Source organism: Myxocyprinus asiaticus, chromosome 6, assembly GCF_019703515.2.
Source record: "Myxocyprinus asiaticus isolate MX2 ecotype Aquarium Trade chromosome 6, UBuf_Myxa_2, whole genome shotgun sequence".
Lineage (NCBI taxonomy): Eukaryota > Metazoa > Chordata > Actinopteri > Cypriniformes > Catostomidae > Myxocyprinus > Myxocyprinus asiaticus.
Genome location: NC_059349.1, coordinates 54,100,828 through 54,121,025, shown reverse-complemented (window position 1 = coordinate 54,121,025; position 20,198 = coordinate 54,100,828). Strand labels below are relative to the sequence as shown.

Here is a 20,198-nt window from a genome sequence, read left to right as displayed (position 1 = left end):
GTGTCTTTTCTCCTTGTATTCAAATATTTCTATTTCCTTTGCTTTAATTGTACGTTTTTATTGTAATCTTTGTTTTTATTTTCATAATTTCTTTTTTGTTTGGAATGTTCATGTGGAGCACTTTGAACTACCATTTTAAGAATGTTCTAATTGTGTTCTATTGTTTTATAACCACCTTTACAAACACAGAACGTTGCCCTAACGTTAGCATATGGTTCCGTTTTTTTATTTTTTTATTTTATGCTTTGGGAACCAATTCTTACCATTGTAGGAATGTTCTAATTGTGTTCTAAACTCAGCAAAAAAAGAAACGTCCCTTTTTCAGGACACTGTATTTTAAAGATAATTTTGTAAAAATCCAAATAACTTTACAGATCTTTATTGTGAAGTGTTTAAACAATGTTTTCCATGCTTGTTCAATGAACCATAAACAATTAATGAACATGCACCTGTGGAACGGTCGTTAAGCACTAACAGCTTACAGACGGTAGGCAATTAAGGTCACAGTTATAAAAACTTAGGACACTAAAGAGACCTTTCTACTGACTCTGAAAAACACCAAAAGAAAGATGTCCAGGGTCCCTGCTCATCTGTGTGAACGTGCTTTAGGCATGCTGCATGGAGGCATGAGGACTGCAGATGTGACCAGGGCAATAAATTGCAATGTCCGTACTGTGAGACGCCTAAGACAGCGCTACAGGGAGACAGGAAGGACAGCTAATCGTCCTCGCAGTGGCAGACCATGTGTAACAACACCTGCACAGGATCGGTACATCCAAATATCATACCTGCGGGACAGGTACAGGATGGCAACAACAACTGCCCGAGTTACACCAGGAACGCACAATCCCTCCATCAGTGCTCAGACTGTCTGCAATAGGCTGAGAGAGGCTGGACTGAGAGCTTGTAGGCCTGTTGTAAGGGAGGTCCTTACCAGACATCACTGGCAACAATGTCGCCTATGGGCACAAACCCACCATCACTGGACCAGACAGGACTGGCAAAAAGTGGTCTTCACTGACGAGTCGTGGTTTTGTCTCATCAGGGGTGATGGTTGATCTCGAGTTTATCATCAACGGAATGAGTGTTACACCGAGGCCTGTACTCTGGAGTGAGATCGATTTGGAAGTGGAGGGTCCGTCATGGTCTGGGGCGGTGTGTCACAGCATCATCGGACTGAGCTTGTTGCCATTGCAGGCAATCTCAACACTGTGCGTTACAGGGAAGACATCCTCCTCCCTCATGTGGTACCCTTCCTGCAGGCTCATCCTGACATGACCCTCCAGTATGACAATGCTACCAGCCATACTGCTCGTTCTGTGCGTGATTTCCTGCAAGACAGGAATGTCAGTGTTCTGCCATGGCCACCGAAGAGCCTGGATCTCAATCCCATTGAGCACGTCTGGGACCTGTTGGATCGGAGGATGAGGGCTAGGGCCATTCCCTCCAGAAATATCCGGTAACTTGCAAGTGCCTTGGTGGAAGAGTGGGGTAACATCTCAATGTTCTAATTGTGTTCTATTTTTTTTATAAACACCCAGCAAACACAGAACGTTCTCCTAATGTTAGCATAAGGTTCCAGTTTGGTTATTTTCTGGAACCAATTCCTTACGTTATAGGAACGTTCTCTTGAGGGTTTTTATGTAACCATACAAATAAAATATTATCATGAAGAGTTGCTGTGCAGATAACATTTCAAAAGCCATGTTCAAGCCATCGGATATTGATAGTCAGTTATGTATAATGACAGATATATACATTGTCAACATCAATACCAGTTAATTGAAAGACTCAAAAACAAGTCAAGGCATCACATAAGATTTTTCACACACATTGAGTGGCCAATTAATGTCATTTAATTACATTTATTAAATGTTATATTATACATTCTAAAGAGAGTTGCATTTATTCGGTAAATAGATGAGCGTCGAGCGCGTTTGTGTCGCGTGGCCTTTGAACCCTTTGTTGTGCGCCGGGTGACGTCAGCGGAGAGAGAGAGAGAGCGCGTGGCGTGCGTCCACACACACACACACACACATACACACAGAGACAAAGACGGTGTACCGGAGGAACGGGAGGCAGCAGCGCGTTAGTCCTCTCCAGTGTTCCACGCGTGGAAAAGTCTAGAAAAACATGAGCGACACCGAGGCGGCACGTCTGATTTAAAGGCACAGGGGCGTTTGATGTGTACCGCTAATGCTTTTAAAGTACGAGTCTTTTCTTCAACGCCCCCCCAAAACAATTAGCAGCTCCGCTAGCGGTTAGCCATCCTCAGCCTCATCATCGACCAGAAAACACCGAGATAACAGCATCTGGCAGCGCGCGAGGATATAAGGTGAGACTTCCGCCGGTGCGTTTGAACGCATGTCCACGCGACTTTCATTTTTATCCGGGTTTTATAACGCGCGCGATTGTCCGCGTGCTGCACGGCTGAGATCCCCAAACAAAGGCGACAGTGTGACTGATCGTCTCCGGTTTGCGGCGCGGCTAACAACACTCCACTTTCAACTCTGATATTTCCCTCCAAACTCACAGTTTGACCAATTTGACATTCCAGCGCTGTTTGCCACAATGCTGCTGTTCAGTCTACGTCATAATGAGCCATTGACATGAAATGTAGCAGCGCTATGATACTGTAACAGGCTCAGACAATAAAGACAATGGGGATTGAAGACATGAGGCGCTTGAAAACAATAAACGCACTAGTTAGGGTCTCAAACTAACCTAGTCGTCTTGAACTGGTATATGTGACCATGTATCTCTAAATGTATGTATGGAATTACTTTATGATGCTTTAGCTAAAGAACATACACAAACAATAAAGACAAAAGGGACTTAAGAGAAAAATCACACTCAAATGCATCATAGTCCTGTATACTTAAGGTGATTACTTAATGGTTTGCATCACTTTTCATGTGTTAAATGCTTTAAAATATCTTTATTCCTTCTAGAAAGCGGTTGTTGTGTTGTCTGATGCACACACACGGGCACAACAATGCCTAGCCCCCTGTTCCACCCTGACATCATGGATCACGATATGGTTGTGAGCAGCACCGGCCAGTCCAGCGGGGTCACCCTGCCGCTCGCCCGGGACACAGAGCCGGAATCCCGGGACGAGGATCATCAGGGGGTGCTGCGCTTCGCCCTGGATCAGCTCTCACTCATGGCGCTGGATAAAGTCGACTGTTTGGACGGAACATCATCGGGCAGTGAGAACTTGAACGGAGGCGGTGGTTATGTGGACCTGCAGATGCATCCGAACGGGTCACGGGAGTCTCCCAGCTCCTGCTCGCCCTCTCCGGAGTACTACGGCTCGGGAGGAGGCGGCGGAGGATACCACATGGCCGGCCCGCACCAGCTCCCCATTCTCGGGGAACAAAGCTCCGTGCTCCGCAAGAGGAGTGTCAACATGACCGAGTGCGTGCCCGTGCCCACGTCAGAGCATGTGGCGGAAATTGTGGGCAGACAAGGTAATTTGACTCTGTTGTTTGCCAAAATCAATGCACTGCGTTCCTAGACATCATAATAAATGCAGTGCATTTGAACAACACGAAATCATCACTTTACTAGTATTTCAAATCTATGAGATAATAAAGTGGTTAGTTGCATTAAAAAAAAATGCAGTTTGAATGTGCTAAAATCCATGCATTTGTTTCCTTAGACATCATAAACAATGAATGCAATGCGTTTGAACAACACGAAAGAATCGCTATACTAGTATTTCTAATATCTGAGATTAATAAAGTGGTTAGTTGCATTCAAAAAAATGCAGTTTGAATGTGCTGAAATCCATGCATTTGTTTCCTTAGACATCATAAACAAATCCAATGCATTTGAATAACACAAAAGAATCACTACTAGTATTACTAAAGTCTTGAGATTAAGTGGTTAGTTGTATGCAAAAAGTGCATTGATTTTAGCACAATGTTCCTAGACATAATAAACTATAAATGCAATGCATTTGAACAATACTAAAGAATCACTTTACAAGTAATAGTCATGTCTGATATTAGATATGTGCCTAGTTGCATGCAAAATTGTAATTTGAATATTTACTAAAATGTCCGAAGAGATCATAAATAGTAAATGCAATGCATTAGGAGTAGAGGTGAATGTGCTCAGTGCTTGCATGCAATGTGCTGTTGTTATTGTGTTATTGTCTGCTGTTGACATGAAGCATGTGTCATGCATAGATGTTTTGAGACGATTTTTGTCTTTGTAAAAGCTACTAACGTTTAAAATGAAGGGTCTGGTGTGTGTTATTGCTCTAATAGATGGATGTTGATCGGGGGGGGGGTGGTCAGACAAAGCAGCAGATTGTAGGAGTCTGGACCTGTCTCGCGCTCTGTCCCAGACAAAAGAGACGCGAATCGACCGATGCGGCTTTACGGGCCTCACGCGCCCATCTGCGAAACAAACTTGTCTGTTTATTATTGATCTCTGATTGCGTTTTGTTTAGTGAAAGTAGGGTTTATTATGATTTTAAACGTTGTATGAATGCGTAGGGTCATGTAAGGATATATATTAGTTATGCAAGTATAGAGGGCCGAGGATGCACACTACGGTTATGGGCGGTGTTGTGTGGCTCGCGGGGTGTGTAATGCAGATGTTTGGTGAATTAATTCAATATAGTTTATTTATTATGTCTGTTAATGTTCTATAAATATGATTTATATGAGTGGCGCGGGGTTTAGTCTAATGGCATTGTTCTCTTTGTTTGAAATGCCATGCTTTCAGCCTCCCTCTATGACATCACAGAGCTCGCACACCATTGGCTGCTTGCAGTAATCCATCCGTTCGGATTTAAAGGAACAGTGCGCCTCTGCTGTGCACGCTAACAATGAAAACATTTGATGAATAAAATAATTCGGATGCATGTTTTAAGTTGTAATTTTGGGCTTGATTATCAATGTACACGCCAGTTATTTGATTAATATCCACTTGTATGCGTTATATTTCAAGATATTAGAAGTGATGCTTTCATTGTTATGTAACTTGGCTAATTAGCCTCCATACATTTCATGTAGTATCTGTTAGTTTGGTTTAACTTCTAATTAAATTCTAGAATAGTTTGGTTATGGACAAACAGACTTAACTATAGTATGCAGAATGCACCACACATATTGCACTACTGCACACACAGGACATTATAAACAAGGAATGAAATTAACTTAAAATGCAGTACTCTGCATATGGTTAGTCAGTTAACATCATTTTTTATTTTCATGTATAACTGGTCCCAATGTATATTTTTCACACATTTAAATCATTTTTGCTATCATTCATTTTAAATGATTCTGCAGTTAACATTTTCATTAGTATAAGGGAACGTGTATAAATTGGCTCCTGTAACTGGTCAAATTTTTTTATTTCGCCATTTGTAATTTTTGCCAGTACTAGATTATTGTAAATGGTCCTGCAATGTGACCGACGGATCGGCTGCCGATATTTATCGGCCAATTACTAACATATCGGCATATTGATAAGCATGAAAATGCTGATATGAAAAACCAATGTTTTAATTCTTGTTAATTTGTAAAGCACTTTGTAGAAACTCTGTGAATTCAAATGCACAATCCAATAAATAATAATGGCTACAATATGTAGAAAGTTTGGTTCTCCTAAGTACATGTTATATTTAATTTGTATTCATTCTCGTTCTCACGTTAATGCGGAAAAACGGCATAAACGGACGGTACAGTTGTGAAAACGGCACTTAATGAGGGAAACCATCTAAAATGCTTTGAAACCAGCAGACTTTGACTTCTGAGATATCAAATTATGGAAATTATTTATTGTTAGAACAGTAAAAAAAAAAAAAAAGATTTTGTACCTCTTTGTAATTTTTACAAAGTGATTTTTAAAAAGTGATCTGATAACAAAAATAAGGTAAGTGGCAAAATATCGGTATCTGCCTGTAGTTTTGTTAAAATTGGTATCGGCCAAAAAAAATTCTATCGGTGCATCCCTAATGTATAAATATTACAATACGCACGTTTATTGTTTGTGTCTTCATTTAACTTTTGGTATTTACACTTAAAACTGTTTGATAATTTTAATGACACTCTCTTTCTTAATATTCGCAGGTTGCAAGATCAAAGCTTTACGTGCAAAAACAAACACTTACATCAAGACGCCCGTGAGAGGAGAAGAATCCGTGTTTATCGTGACGGGTCGCCGTGAAGACGTCGAAATGGCCAAACGAGAGATCATTTCGGCGGCAGAGCACTTCTCCATGATACGAGCGTCACGCTGTAAAGCGGGCGGCGGCAGCGGGCCCGGGACGGGTGGATCTCTCCCTGGACCTCCAAACCTCCCGGGACAGACCACTATCCAGGTGCGCGTGCCCTATAGAGTCGTTGGTCTGGTGGTCGGACCCAAAGGTGCCACAATCAAACGCATCCAACAGCAGACACACACCTATATCGTGACGCCAAGCCGCGAGAAAGATCCAGTGTTTGAGGTGACAGGAATGCCGGAGAACGTCGATCGAGCACGAGAAGAAATCGAAACACACATCACGCTCCGCACGGGTGCGTTTGTGGACCTGCAAGGCGACAACGACTTCCACAGCAATGGTACTGATGTGAGTTTGGAAGGTCTCGGTGCGTTGGGGCTCAGCGCTACTCTGTGGTCGCGTGCCAGTCACTCTGCCCCGCCGCCTCCACCCCCTCTGCCTCCACCCTCTCTTCACCATTCGACCCGCAAGTCGTCATCCGCATCCTACTCCAACAGCGCCCTGAGCTCCGACTCGTTCTCGGCGACACGGCGAGCCACAGACGGCGGGAGTCCCACGAGTCCATTCAGTACAAGCAGCGCTGGTGGTAGCTTCTCATTCGGCGGCGATTCCACTCCAGTTCTGCCCGCCACGTCAGAAGACCTGGGCTTCGAGTTCAGTGCCGCCAACATCTGGGCACCTTTCGCCAAAGGCAATAAGCAGAAACAGCCACTTCGACGCAACAGTAGCGGGCTCAGCGGAGGAGCCGTTACCCCACGACTGTCACCCACCCTGCCCATCGACCCCTCCAGTCTGGATCACCCGCTTGCCCGCCGAGCGCAGAGTGACCCCCTTAGCACACTCTCCTGGCTACAAACGGGATCATTTTCGGGTGGTAGCAGTTGTAGCGGAGGAAGCACCACCGGTTACTCCTCCTGTTCAGCCTCCTCACTGCCCGGCGGATCGCCCACTGATTCCGAGGGAGGTGGCAGTGGCGTGGGCTTGGCATCCACCATGCTGGGTCGCCTGAAAGCAGGCAGTCTGGCTGGCATTGTGCCTGGTGGCAGCAGGGACTGCTACTTATGTTGCGAGAGTGAGGTAACGGCCGCTCTGGTCCCTTGCGGGCACAATCTCTTCTGCATGGATTGCGCCGGGCAGATATGCCAGTCGCAAGAGGCAGAGTGTCCAGTGTGCCACACCTCCGCAACGCAATGCATCAGAATCTTCTCTTAATGCCCAGGCGAAGGTGCCCACAATGCAAATCCTCACAATTAAATACTGCCTTCATAGGATTGACAGTAATTATTAGATATGACACTATTCTGATTTATTTACAATAATAATAATAATTACTATAAAGTTACTTATCGACTCAAGTACTTGTCTCAGACTGCGTAAGCAGGTTTTTTTCTTGAAACTGAGCAAAGAAATCCAGTGTCTTTAGCATTCACACTCATTCTGTCGTATTTAATGGTTATTTTTCCACTCATGCTTCCATGCGACCGCAAAGGGTTGTTTTTCGCTTGAGACTTTTTCTACTTGCAGATATTTTTCGAATTTATGCTGCATAAGTCTGCACTTTTTTCTAATGTATTGTTTGTTTAAGAGGGTTGGCAATGCAGTTGTTTTTTATTATTTTTTTTAAAATCTTGTGTTGCTGTTTTGCATTTAATTTAATTTTTTTTAAAGCAGTCGACTACGTGCATCACGCCCGTAACGACAACAACAAGAGCGTGCTTGGAAACACAAGACTGCAAAACCTGCACACTTGTTTAGACCAAAACATTACAGAGATAATACCTGTTTTTATTATCAATGAAGAATGGAACATTTAATATTTATACACGTTAAGAGTTGATATCCGATGTAATAGTTAATGTTGAATCTAAAATAGATAGAATAGTATATGTTATGAATATCATTACCGTGCTAGGAGTTTGTTTGCTACCTTGTTTTCTCTTTTGCCACACAACCTTAAAGCATTCATACTGTAATAGATGGTGCCAAATGCGCCTTCTTCGTTGATGTTTTTGGCGCCGATGATAATGCAGACTATCGTCATTGTTTACGCCTGTGAACAAAACGTCACATGTTAGTTCATTCCAACTGTCTACACACCTAAACAGGGTTGCTAGAATTTTTTTAAAAGACAGTGACAACTTTATCTGTTACAATTTTACTGTTCTTAGAGATTTTTTTTGTGTTAAGACTAGCTGATTGGTTGTGGATGTGTGGGCAGACTTTTGCCACGCCCCTCTTCAAACCACATGACTGAATTATAATATAGGTCTTTGTAACTACCCAAATGTTTCTCTTTGTTTGGGATTTGTGTGTGTGTGTGTGTTGAGAGTATGGAGTTGTTTTTAAATCGACTGTTGTAGAGCCATCCCGCTTCATGCACTGCGACACATTGAAATGTTCGTTTTTTTTTTTTTTTTTTTAATTCACGAGGGGCCCATCGCGGTCCCTTGGAGGCCAAGCAAGAGTAAAAGTCTTCCGGCCCTCGCGAGAGAATTTAGTCTCATTCTGAGGATAAACCGTTACGATCGCTTCCTGCGTACAGAGCAGCGCTCGCACTTACTACCATCATGGATCTATATTTCCATAAGCTGCCTGTGAACGTTGTTGTTTTGATAAATTAATCAACTCTCATAGCCCCTTTTGAAAGGTCTGTGACAATTTACGTGACAAGCCATGAATTCAAACTCTAAAGGGCTTCCGGTTACACACTACATACACTTCAGGTCGTATCCCGTGTTATTGCTAATAAAATAGGATGTATAGTCCCGACACAATCCGTATGGCAGCTATATCACCCAGGGCTTCCATACATTTAGTAATGCGGAATAATTTCACTGACAGTTAATCTTCCATGCCGTCAGTTTTTCTGCATTACAAGAGTGAAAACCTTTCTACCTAAACGTGGGACTTCGAACAAATCTTGAATGGGAAAAAATTATCGTTCAAGACTTTTGTTTTAAATTTGGGTTGCATGATTTGTACATATCTATGACATTTTCTTTCTTTAGCGAAATTGTGCTAGCCTCATAATTGGTCTGATTTGAAATGTGTATGAGTTAAACCACTGCAGTTTTCTTAATTTTTTGGACGTGTTGAATATTACGAAACATAAACATAGTGCCAGTCAGAATTAATTTCAAACTGAGACCAGTAATTGATGCCTTGGTGGTGTAGCTCGCTGCCGACGCGTTGTCTGTTATTAAAGGTGCCCTGTTAAGGGCGAAGGATACTTTCTGGTTTTCCACATTCAACGCAAATTTCGCCTTTAACACAGTAGCTATGCACGGACTGTCCGCCTGCATCATGTTTTTTACTAGATGCACGGACAGTTCGCGTCTTTGCGTATCGTAGGTGCGTGCCCCTGCTGTTGACTGATAAAAGGGTAATCGACGTCAGTTTGTAGGCGAACCCAGAATGCTTATTCACCATGGGTTCCCTCTGGATATTCCTATGGGTTTCTATAATGTCTGTTTTGGATTTGAGTAAAATGAGGTGTGTGGTATGTGCCTGCCGCTGTGCTTTTGTAACTGGAGCCAGCTGGTGCGTGATAGCTGTGCAGTGTGTAAACCTCACTACCCTGGCCCTAAGAGGCACACTAGTGGCTGACCCCGGTTCGAATCCCGCTCAGAGCGGGTCGAGCAGGACCGGTTATATTTTAACAGTACAGAGCGGTTCAGCTGTGATGTCAATTTGAAGTGAACCCGTAATGTTAATTCGCTACGTGTTCCCTCAGGATTTTCCTATGGGGTTTTGAAATATGAGGTCTATGGTAAACATTACTTGAAAGTACAACATATATTACACACAGTCATTCCTCAAACCTGAAACATGAACTAGTTGCTAATTAAGAACTACAACTACCACAAGCATGCGAGTGTACATGCCTGATGTAACGGAAAATTATTGTAGTCCATATTTAGCAACTTGTTAGCAACATTCTTTTTACTCCGCTTTAGAATTCACATTTGGGGTATGATTGTGTTGTAGAACAAAACGTCCAAGTATCTTCAAGGAATGTTTACCACAGACTTTATTTACCTCATAAATCCAAAACGAGTTTGCATTCAAATGAGTATACCGAGCGATCGTCGAAAATCGAAGTATACCCGAGCCTCTATAGAGAAATGAAGATTGTTTTCCATACAGACCACACGTCTGTCTTGTTACAGGCTTTGTGTCTCCTCTAGTTCGCACTCTTCTTCCAATTACAATTTATGTGGTTCTTTAATAAGGACATTATGCTTCAAACAGCGTGGCTGCGAAGCTATAATCGTAAAAGTATTTGTACAGAGAGCCATGTTGTATCTGAGCCGACCTTTTCCCTCTTTTGTCCCCAGGTTTGGTTTCACGGGAGCATCAGGAATATTATTGTGCGCTGAAGTTAGTTACTAAGTTAAGTTTTAAAAACCAGCCCCAATGGATTTTTCTGGTGAGGTATGGTAGTGTAATTTAAAAGGTTAAAAGGTACAAGAAACTAGCTGAAAGTGTTTTGTTTGGTGTTTTGTGTCTGTGGTTTTGGCATGAAGGTCAAGTGACTAGTGAAGAATCCGTCACATTAGACCTGAGTTTTTAGATTGACGCCACAGACCTGAAAATGGGTTGTGTTCCTTTTTGTCCTCCAAGGGTTAAAAACAGGGTTTACTGAGAAGATCTCAGGCAGTTTAGAATCGGAAAGACGTCAAACGCTGTTGTCCCATTAATCATTTTCGCCCTTAAACTCTATTTTGCTTTAATTCTTTTTGTACGCAGAACCAAAAGTTATTTCAATAAAGAAATGTCAGGCCTAATTGTAAATATCCTGAATACAATCACTGGGATTTGTTTTCAAGAAGTACACAACTAAAAGGTTAATGTAGTTTTTAAAACATGTATCATTATTTGTAAGTTAACTCTCTGCATGTCTTGCAGCCATCAGGCATTAATAAATTTTTTTTTTACACATTTTATTTTTACAATTTATTTGCTTATCTTGACAGAAATGACCCAGATTATAATGTGACCCTTTTATTACAGCAAATGTATCTTTATTTTCCATATTTCTGTTACCTGTGAACAACATATAGGCAATTTATAACAAAATGAGAAAAAATTATTGAAGAATTTTAAAATTGAAATATATTTTATTTGAAAGTTTATGGACCTTTTAACCGTGAGCTGGAACAATTGTATACACTTATAATTTGAGCTGACTGACGGTTCGAAGAAATGTATCAAGAGTTTTATTTTTTATGCTTCTTTAATAAAATCTTGTTTTTTGTTTCTGTTTTTGTACTGTAAAACAATAGTCTTCTGTGTCCGAGTGTTTATTTAATTCCTGTATAAAAGCAACAAAGTTAAGAATGTTTAATGTAATGTAGGATAGTATAATGTATAAAGGAATTAGTTTAGCTTTCCTTACAAATTAAATCATCAGAGAACTTTAATGGATAAACATATTTTAATTAAATGAAACTAGCTGCAGTCAGACTTGGCCAGTTTTTATTATTAGTAGGCAGTAACGACTTTTCAATGAGTTTTACCTGTTACAAAATTTGGGATGGTCTGAATATAGTTTAAAGCCATAATTTGAGGGATTTCTAGTCTAGGTTATCACTCATTAGGGGCGAGTTAGTTTGGCACGACATGTTGGTTTGTATTAAATTATCAAGTGTTTTGACAATTTTTCTGGTTACACTTTTGTTAACATTAGTTAATGAATTGGGTATTAAGCGCTAACCTGTTTTTAAATCTTGGTTAATGTTAATTAAAAATATTTACTTTCATTGATTGTTCAAGCTAATGTTAACGTAGCTTTTGACAAACATTTTTTTTTTTTTAGTGTATGTAGAAATTTACATTTGATTTACCGATATTAAAAAATGCTGTTCAAACATTGATCAATGTTAGTTCATGTTAACTGGGTTAACTAATATTAACCCTTATGTTGTGTTCTGGTCATTTTGACCCAGACAACTTTTTTTTCTTACGATTTTTTCCTTTACATAATCCAATTGGAATAAAATTATTTGACTTTGTTCACACATGGTATCTGAAAACACACAAAAAAATTGAACCATTTTCTTTAAATGTTTTGGGTTTTATTTCACTTTGTTACACTTTTGTTCATGGTCAAAAATGAACGGCCATTGGAAATGAATGGATTAGACAACAGAATACAGAAATATTAAGTGTTCAGGAGCATCCTAGTCCTTTAGATGAGCACATAATTTATGTGGATGTGTGTTTGTGCAAACACACTCTGTGTGTTGAGCGTGCTCTTGTGCATGGTCTTTCCATGTGCACTCTTTGAGGAATATTTCAAGATCTACTCATCATATTATGTTGTGTTTGGGCTTGTTTGAATCGGGATCGTCTGCTGTAAGTGATATGTCATTGTCTATGTTATATGTATGTTTCAGGAATTAATAAGGAAAAATGTGACAAAGACACTCCTGTTTATTATATTTATGTGTGTCTGTGGGAATTTCATACACTAAAACTCACTGCATTTTAACCTCTGGGTGAATCAAATTTGCTCATTACATTTTTCAAATTGAGACCTTTCCAACGATATATAACACATGGCTATCTCATCTTCTTTATGGTTTTACCAACTCTGAATATAATTGTTGTGATAACAAATGTGCAAATGATGAGAACGAAACAGTTCTTATTTGTCAGCTAATTAAAAAGCATTATTTAAGAATTGGTAGGATCAGCTATATGCATTATAAAGTCCAGATTCTAAGCTTACCTATTTTTTCTTAAAAACCTATTTTGTTCAGATCAAGCAAGTGGTTATTAATTTACGATGTAATTATTATATATTATATATTTTTTTGTTTTCCACAGGGAGTGTCCTCCTCTAGCTCAGTTCAATGAATCCTTCTATCCTTCTATCAATAAAAATTGATTGTTTTAAAAAAGGAGTACAAAAACTGTCATAATTACTAAAAAAGAAGTTGATAAAAAGATCTTGTCATTTTTGACCATGAACACAAAATGTATTAGCACAAAATGAACACAACACAAGGGTTAAAGGAATATTCCTGGTTCAATGCAAGTTTAGCTCAATCGACAGCATATGTGGCAAAATATGGATTATCACAAAAATAGTTTCAACTAGTACTTCGTTTATTTAAACATCACGGGAACATAAGATACTTACCATGGAAGTGAATGGGACCAGTCCATATATGCTAAAATACACACTTTTAAAAGTATATACACAAAATGTAAACATTATACACTGATCAGCCACAACATTAAAACCAATGACAGGAGATTTGAATAACATTTATTGGTAACACTTTATAATAATGGTCCATCATTAATAGGTAACTATGCAGGATTAATGAGTAGTACTACATTAACACTTTAGTTATTACTATTAACTAATATGGAAACATGGTTAACTAATCAGTAAGTAATGGTGATGACTGAGGTAGTTCACTGTTAGGTAATCAGTAATTACTGAATTAGATTTTCCTCATTGAGAACTATCATCTAACCTAATCAAAACATTAATGTGTTTAAAATATGAATGATTATGTTTTTATTGTGAACATGATCATGAAATGCGCCTTCAGAGAAATATGCACCTCACGTGTGTTCTTTGCTGGAATTAATTTATGAACATAACAGCTCTCTAAATCATGGCTACAGTGTCTGGTAGAGTGTCATAAGTCAGCTTACAGATGTACAGGTGCATCTCAATAAATTAGAATGTCGTGGGAAAAGTTCATTTATTTCAGTAATTCAACTCAAATTGTGAAACTCGTGTATTAAATAAATTCAATGCACACAGACTGAAGTAGTTTAAGTCTTTGGTTCTTTTAATTGTGATGATTTTGGCTTACATTTAACAAAAACCCACCAATTCACCATCTCAAAAAATTAGAATATGGTGACATGCCAATCAGCTAATCAACTCAAAACACCTGCAAAGGTTTCCTGAGCCTTCAAAATGGTCTCTCAGTTTGGTTCACTAGGTTACACAATCATGGGGAAGACTGCTGATCTGACAGTTGTCCAGAAGACAATCATTGACACCCTTCACAAGGAGGGTAAGCCACAAACATTCATTGCCAAAGAAGCTGGCTGTTCACAGAGTGCTGTATCCAAGCATGTTAACAGAAAGTTGAGTGGAAGGAAAAAGTGTGGAAGAAAAAGATGCACAACCAACTGAGAGAACTGCAGCCTTATGAGGATTGTCAAGCAAAATCGATTCAAGAATTTGGGTGAACTTCACAAGGAATGGACTGAGGCTGGGGTCAAGGCATCAAGAGCCACCACACACAGACATGTCAAGGAATTTGACTACAGTTGTCGTATTCCTCTTGTTAAGCCACTCCTGAACCACAGACAACGTCCGAGGCGTCTTAACTGGGCTAAGGAGAAGAAGAACTGGACTGTTGCCCAGTGGTCCAAAGTCCTCTTTTCAGATGAGAGCAAGTTTTGTATTTCATTTGGAAACCAAGGTCCTAGAGTCTGGAGGAAGGGTGGAGAAGCTCATAGCCCAAGTTGCTTGAAGTCCAGTGTTAAGTTTCCACAGTCTGTGATGATTTGGGGTGCAATGTCATCTGCTGGTGTTGGTCCATTGTGTTCTTTGAAAACCAAAGTCACTGCACCCGTTTACCAAGAAATTTTGGAGCACGTCATGCTTCCTTCTAAATGAACATACTTTCCAGAAGGCCAACAATTCACTAAAAATGTTTTTTTTTTATTGGTCTTATGATGTATTCTAATTTTTTGAGATAGTGAATTGGTGGGTTTTTGTTAAATGTGAGCCAAAATCACAATTAAAAGAACCAAAGACTTAAACTACTTCAGTCTGTGTGCATTGAATTTATTTAATACACGAGTTTCACAATTTGAGTTGAATTACTGAAATAAATGAACTTTTCCACGACATTCTAATTTATTGAAATGCACCTGTATATGCCCAACATGTGTATTCCTTTGGAAATCCATTCTGTACATTACAAATTATTAACTTTGGCATGTTTGATATTTCTGGAGGTCTTTTTAAAATAATTTTGGTAACCCATAAGTAATGCGTCGTGTTACCATATAAACATGGAGTTACTAATTATTTTAAATTGAGGGTCATGGTAACGCATTATTAATGAATACACAATTGAATATACACATTTTTTTAAATTAATTTTTTATTCATAGATACTGTAGGTTAATCTTACAAGAAGTGTTTAATTTTATGTGAAGTGCATTTTTTTCTGAGTAACTTAATGGATCCAATGAAAAAAAGAATGAGTGTCTAGTTCATCAAGCTTCTAATCCAGTCAGGGTTCACCATAATAAATGCTCGTGCTGAAACTGATCCCATCGATCCGCCTGCACGTGGTAAACTTTAACATACATTCTGTTCTGTTCATACCGAACATATTCAAATGAGGAAACGTCAAATTAATTTGATAAAAACTGTATGTATTTACCAAGTGGGCTGTCTAGGGAGGAAGTACACATGTGGAATTGGCCTCATGCTGCATGCTGGTTTTCTCTCTGTTGAAGTCTTGTGGAGATCAACACACTTGTTCTTTAGACACATAATTTTATTATTTTACTATATGTCAAGAGATAAGATTTTTTTTTTTTTGGATTCTTCCCCTTTTTCACCCAATTCCCAGTGCGCTTTTAAGTCCTCGTGATCGCGTAGTGATTTGCCTCAATCTGGGTGGTGGAGGACAAATCCCAGTTGCCTCTGTGTCTGAGACCATCAACCCATGTATCATATCATGTGGCTTGTTGAGTGTGTTGCCACAGAGACATAGTGCATGTGGAGGCTTCACGCCATCCACTGCGGCATCTGCACTCAACTCACCACACGCCCCACCGAGAACGAACCACATTATAGTGACCACAAGGAGGTTACCCCATGTGACTTTACCCTCCCTAGCAACCAGGCCAATTTGGAGTCACTCAGCACACCCTGGGATTTAAGCTAGTGAACTAGCGAACTCCAGGGGTGGTAGCCAGTGTCTTTCACCACTGAGCTACCCAGGCCCCAAGAGATAAGACTTTTATAACATGTAGTAACCATGAGCACCAGCAGTTAAAAGCATTATCCTGCTAAAGGTTTGTAGCCTATGCAATTATGTTCAATTATTTCAATGATTCATAATTCAGTGCCAGACATTTTTTTGAATGTCTGTGAATGTTTGTTAACTATCTGTTTGATTAAATGAATAAAATGTAGGAACAAACACTTGAGTGTTCATTACTAACTGACAAGTAATACCTCAGTTACTATTAATGGTTTATAATGTGTCTTCACTTTAGAATAATGGTCCAGATAACCTTTAACTACCAATGAAGGAACCAGTAAGATCCCATTATGTAATAATGTGTTACCATGACCATCACTTTAGAATAATGGTCCAGATAACCTTTAACTACCAAGGAAGGAAACAGTAAGATCTCATTAATTAATCATGTGTTACCATGACCCTCACTTTAAAATAATGGTCCAGATAACCTTTAACTACCAAGGAAGGAAACAGTATGATCCCATTAATTAATAATTTGTTACCATGACCCTCACTTTAGAATAATTGTCCAGATTACCTTTAACTCCCAAGGAAGGAAACAGTAAGATCTCATTCATTAATAATGTGTTACCATAACCCTCACTTTAAAATAATGGTCCAGATAACCTTTAACTACCAAGGAAGGAAACAGTAAGATCCCATTAATTAATAATGTGTTACCATGACCCTCATTTTAGAATAATGGTCCAGATAACCTTTAACTCCCAAGGAAGGAAACAGTAAGATCCCATTCATTAATAATGTGTTACCATAACCCTCACTTTAAAATAATGGTCGAGATAACCTTTAACTACCAAGGAAGGAAACAGTAAGATCCCATTAATTAATAATGTGTTACTATGACCCTCATTTTAGAATGATGGTCCAGATAACCTTTAACTCCCAAGGAAGGAAACAGTAAGATCTCATTAATTAATAATGTATTACCATGACCCTCACTTTAAAACAATGGCCAGATCATTAGTAATTCCTTGATATTTATGTGGTAACACTTAATCATTACTTATGGGTTACCAGGATTATTTAAAAAAGAACTTAAGCAATATCAAACATGCAGAAGTTAATCATTTTTTAATGAACAGAAGAGATATCCCAAGGAATAACATGTTGGGCACATCCCTGTATTTCTGTAAGGTAAGCTGACTATGATTATGGCCATTACCACCATAGACAACTGTACCCCCCCCCCCCCCCATTTTTCCATGGTTATTTATTACATTATTAAATTTGGTCCCCATCAATCCTGAATATGTGGTTACATCCTTGACTATGATACTCTACCAGACACTGTAGCCTTGATTTAGTGACTGGTTACGTTCATAAATGAATTCCCACAAAGAACCCATGCATGATCTTGTTCACAATAAAAACATATTCATTCACATTTTAGACAAACGTTAATGTTTTGATTAGTAATTAATTAGTAGTTATATTAAATTAACCATAGTTAGTTAATAGTTCTCACTGAGGCAGATCAAATTCAGTAATTATTGATTACCTAACAGTGAACTACCTCAGTCATCAGTTCATTATTACTTACTGATTGGTTAAACATGTTTCCATATTAGTTAATAGTAGTAACTAAAGTGTTAATGTAGTACTACTCATTAATCCTGCATTAATTCCTGCATAATTACCTATTAATGATGGACCATTATTATAAAGTGTTACCCATTTATTATCTCGTTACAATGGCACCTGTCAAGGAGTGGGATATATTAGGCAGAAAAAGAACAGTCAGCTCTTGAATTTCATGTGTTGGAAGCAGGAAAAATGGGCAAGAGTAAGGATCTGAGCGACTTTGACAAGGGCCAAATTGTGATGGCTAGACAACTAGATCAGAGCATCTCCAAAACGGCAGGTCTTGTGGGGTGTTCCCAGTATGCAGTGGTTAGTACCCACCAAAAGTGGTCCAAGGAAGGACAACCGGTGAACCAGCAACAAGGTCATGGGTGCCCAAGGCTCATTAATACACGTGGGGAGTGAAGGTTAGCCCATCTGGTCTGATCCCACAGAAGAGCTACTGTAGCACAAATTGCTGAAAAACACAATGCTGGCCATGATAGATAGGTGTCAGAACACACAGTGCATCACAGCTTGCTGCGTATGGGGCTGCATAGCCGCAGACCGGTCAGAGTGCCCATGCTGACCCCTGTCCACCACCAAAAGCGCCTACAATGGGCACGTGAGTGTCAGAACTGGACCATGGAGCAATGGAAGAAGGTGGCCTGGTCTGATGAATCACATTTTGTTTTAGATCATGTGGATGGCCAGGTGCATGTGCATAGTTTACCTGGGGAAGAGATGGCAGCAGGATGCACTATGGGAAGAAGGCAGGCCGGCAGAGGCAGTGTGATGCTCTGGGCAATGTTCTGCTGGAAAACCTTGGGTCCTGGCATTCATGTGGATGTTACTTTGACACATACATCCTCCCTAAAGATTGTTGCAGACCACATACACCCCTTCATGGCAACGGTATTCCCTGATGGCAGTGGCCTCTTTCAGCAGGATAATGCGCCCTGCCACACTGCACACTTTGTACAGGAATGGTTTGAGGAACATGACAAAGAATTCAAGGTGTTGACTTGGGCTCCAACTTCCCCAGATCTCAATCCGATTATCACCAAATATTGGATTCAATCTTTTTGTCAACTTGTTTTCTTTAATTTAGCACAGGTTTTGTATTTCTTTTTGGGGCTTATTGATCATAGGCCTCATTGACCTGAGATTATGCACCTCCGTTTTTGAGTGAAAAAAAGAATTATTTGTAGATAATTTTGGCAATATTAAATACTATTTATTCTGTACATTCTGTACTATTTATCACAAACATGAACACACACATACTCACGTACATGCACAAACTCTTTTGAGTATTACATGCTTGCTTTTTCACAGAGATGATCTTTATCCTACCCTGAACTGCATCCAACATCCATTCATCCATCCAACATTACCACACACACACACACACACACCAGAACTGTATTTGCCCCGCAGTGACCACTCTCCAATAGAATCAATAGAATTGTGGTGTTCCCGGTCAAAGATGAACAGTCATTGAAAATGAATGGGAAAGATTACAAAAAGCAGGAAGTTTATTTTGAAATGCTTTTATTTTCTGAAAAGTTGCACAAAGTAACACCTGTTGTGTTCGCTGACCAAATCTTAACACAGGGTATCACACCAGTCATCTTTGACCAGGAACACCACAATTCTACTGATTCTATTGGAGAGGGGTCACTGTGGGGCAAAGACAGTTCTGGTGTGTGTGGTAATGTTGGATGGATGTTGGATGCAGTTCAGGGTAGGATAAAGTTCATCTCTTTGAAAAAGTAAGCATGTAATACTCAAAACAGTTTGTGCATGTATGTGAGTGTGTGTTTATGTGTGCACGCATGTGTATGTGTGTATGTGTGCGTGCACAGATCCGAGGCCTTTATGTTTGCAAGCACACATGAACATATGTGAACACCAACATGTAAGATAGCATGAAATGCTCAAAGAGTTTGTGCGTGTACATGAGCATGTGTTCGAGTGTGTGTGTGTGTGTATGTGCATGTGCACAGATCTGAGGCTTTATGTTTGCAAGCACACATGCACATATGTGAACACCAACACGTAAGAAAGCATGTAATACTCAGAAGAGTTTGTACGTGTATGTGAGCGTGTGTGTGTGTGCGCATGCGTGTGTTTGTGTGTGTGTGGTAATGTTGGATGGATGAATGGATGTTGGATGCAGTTCAGGGTAGGATAAAGTTCATCTCTGTGAAAAAGAAAGCATGTAATGCTCAAAAGAGTTTGTGCGTGTACGTGAGCATGTGTGTGTGTGGGTTAGTGCACGTGTGCATGTATGTGCATGCGTACAGGTCTGAGGCCTTCATGTTTGCAAGCACACATGCACATATGTGAAC

At 39.8% G+C, this 20,198-nt stretch overlaps 1 protein-coding gene across 1 annotated transcript; it reads left to right on the top strand.

Annotated features, from left to right (window-relative positions):
* The first annotated feature begins 1,379 nt into the window (after positions 1–1,379).
* On the top strand, positions 1,380–13,105 carry LOC127443022 (RNA-binding protein MEX3B-like). Its single transcript, XM_051701501.1, has 3 exons — positions 1,380–2,335; positions 2,952–3,470; positions 6,087–13,105. Exons 2-3 carry the CDS (start codon positions 2,996–2,998, stop codon positions 7,448–7,450), a joined length of 1,839 nt encoding a protein of 612 aa, XP_051557461.1. The 5' UTR covers positions 1,380–2,335; positions 2,952–2,995; the 3' UTR covers positions 7,451–13,105.
* The last annotated feature ends 7,093 nt before the right edge of the window (positions 13,106–20,198 follow it).

Coding starts and splice junctions, on each gene's coding strand:
- LOC127443022 (XM_051701501.1), top strand. CDS start 2,996: ATGCCTAGCCCCCTGTTCCACCCTGACATCATGGATCACGATATGGTT. Junction 3,471..6,086: donor GGAAATTGTGGGCAGACAAG/GTAATTTGACTC, acceptor TAATATTCGCAG/GTTGCAAGATCAAAGCTTTA.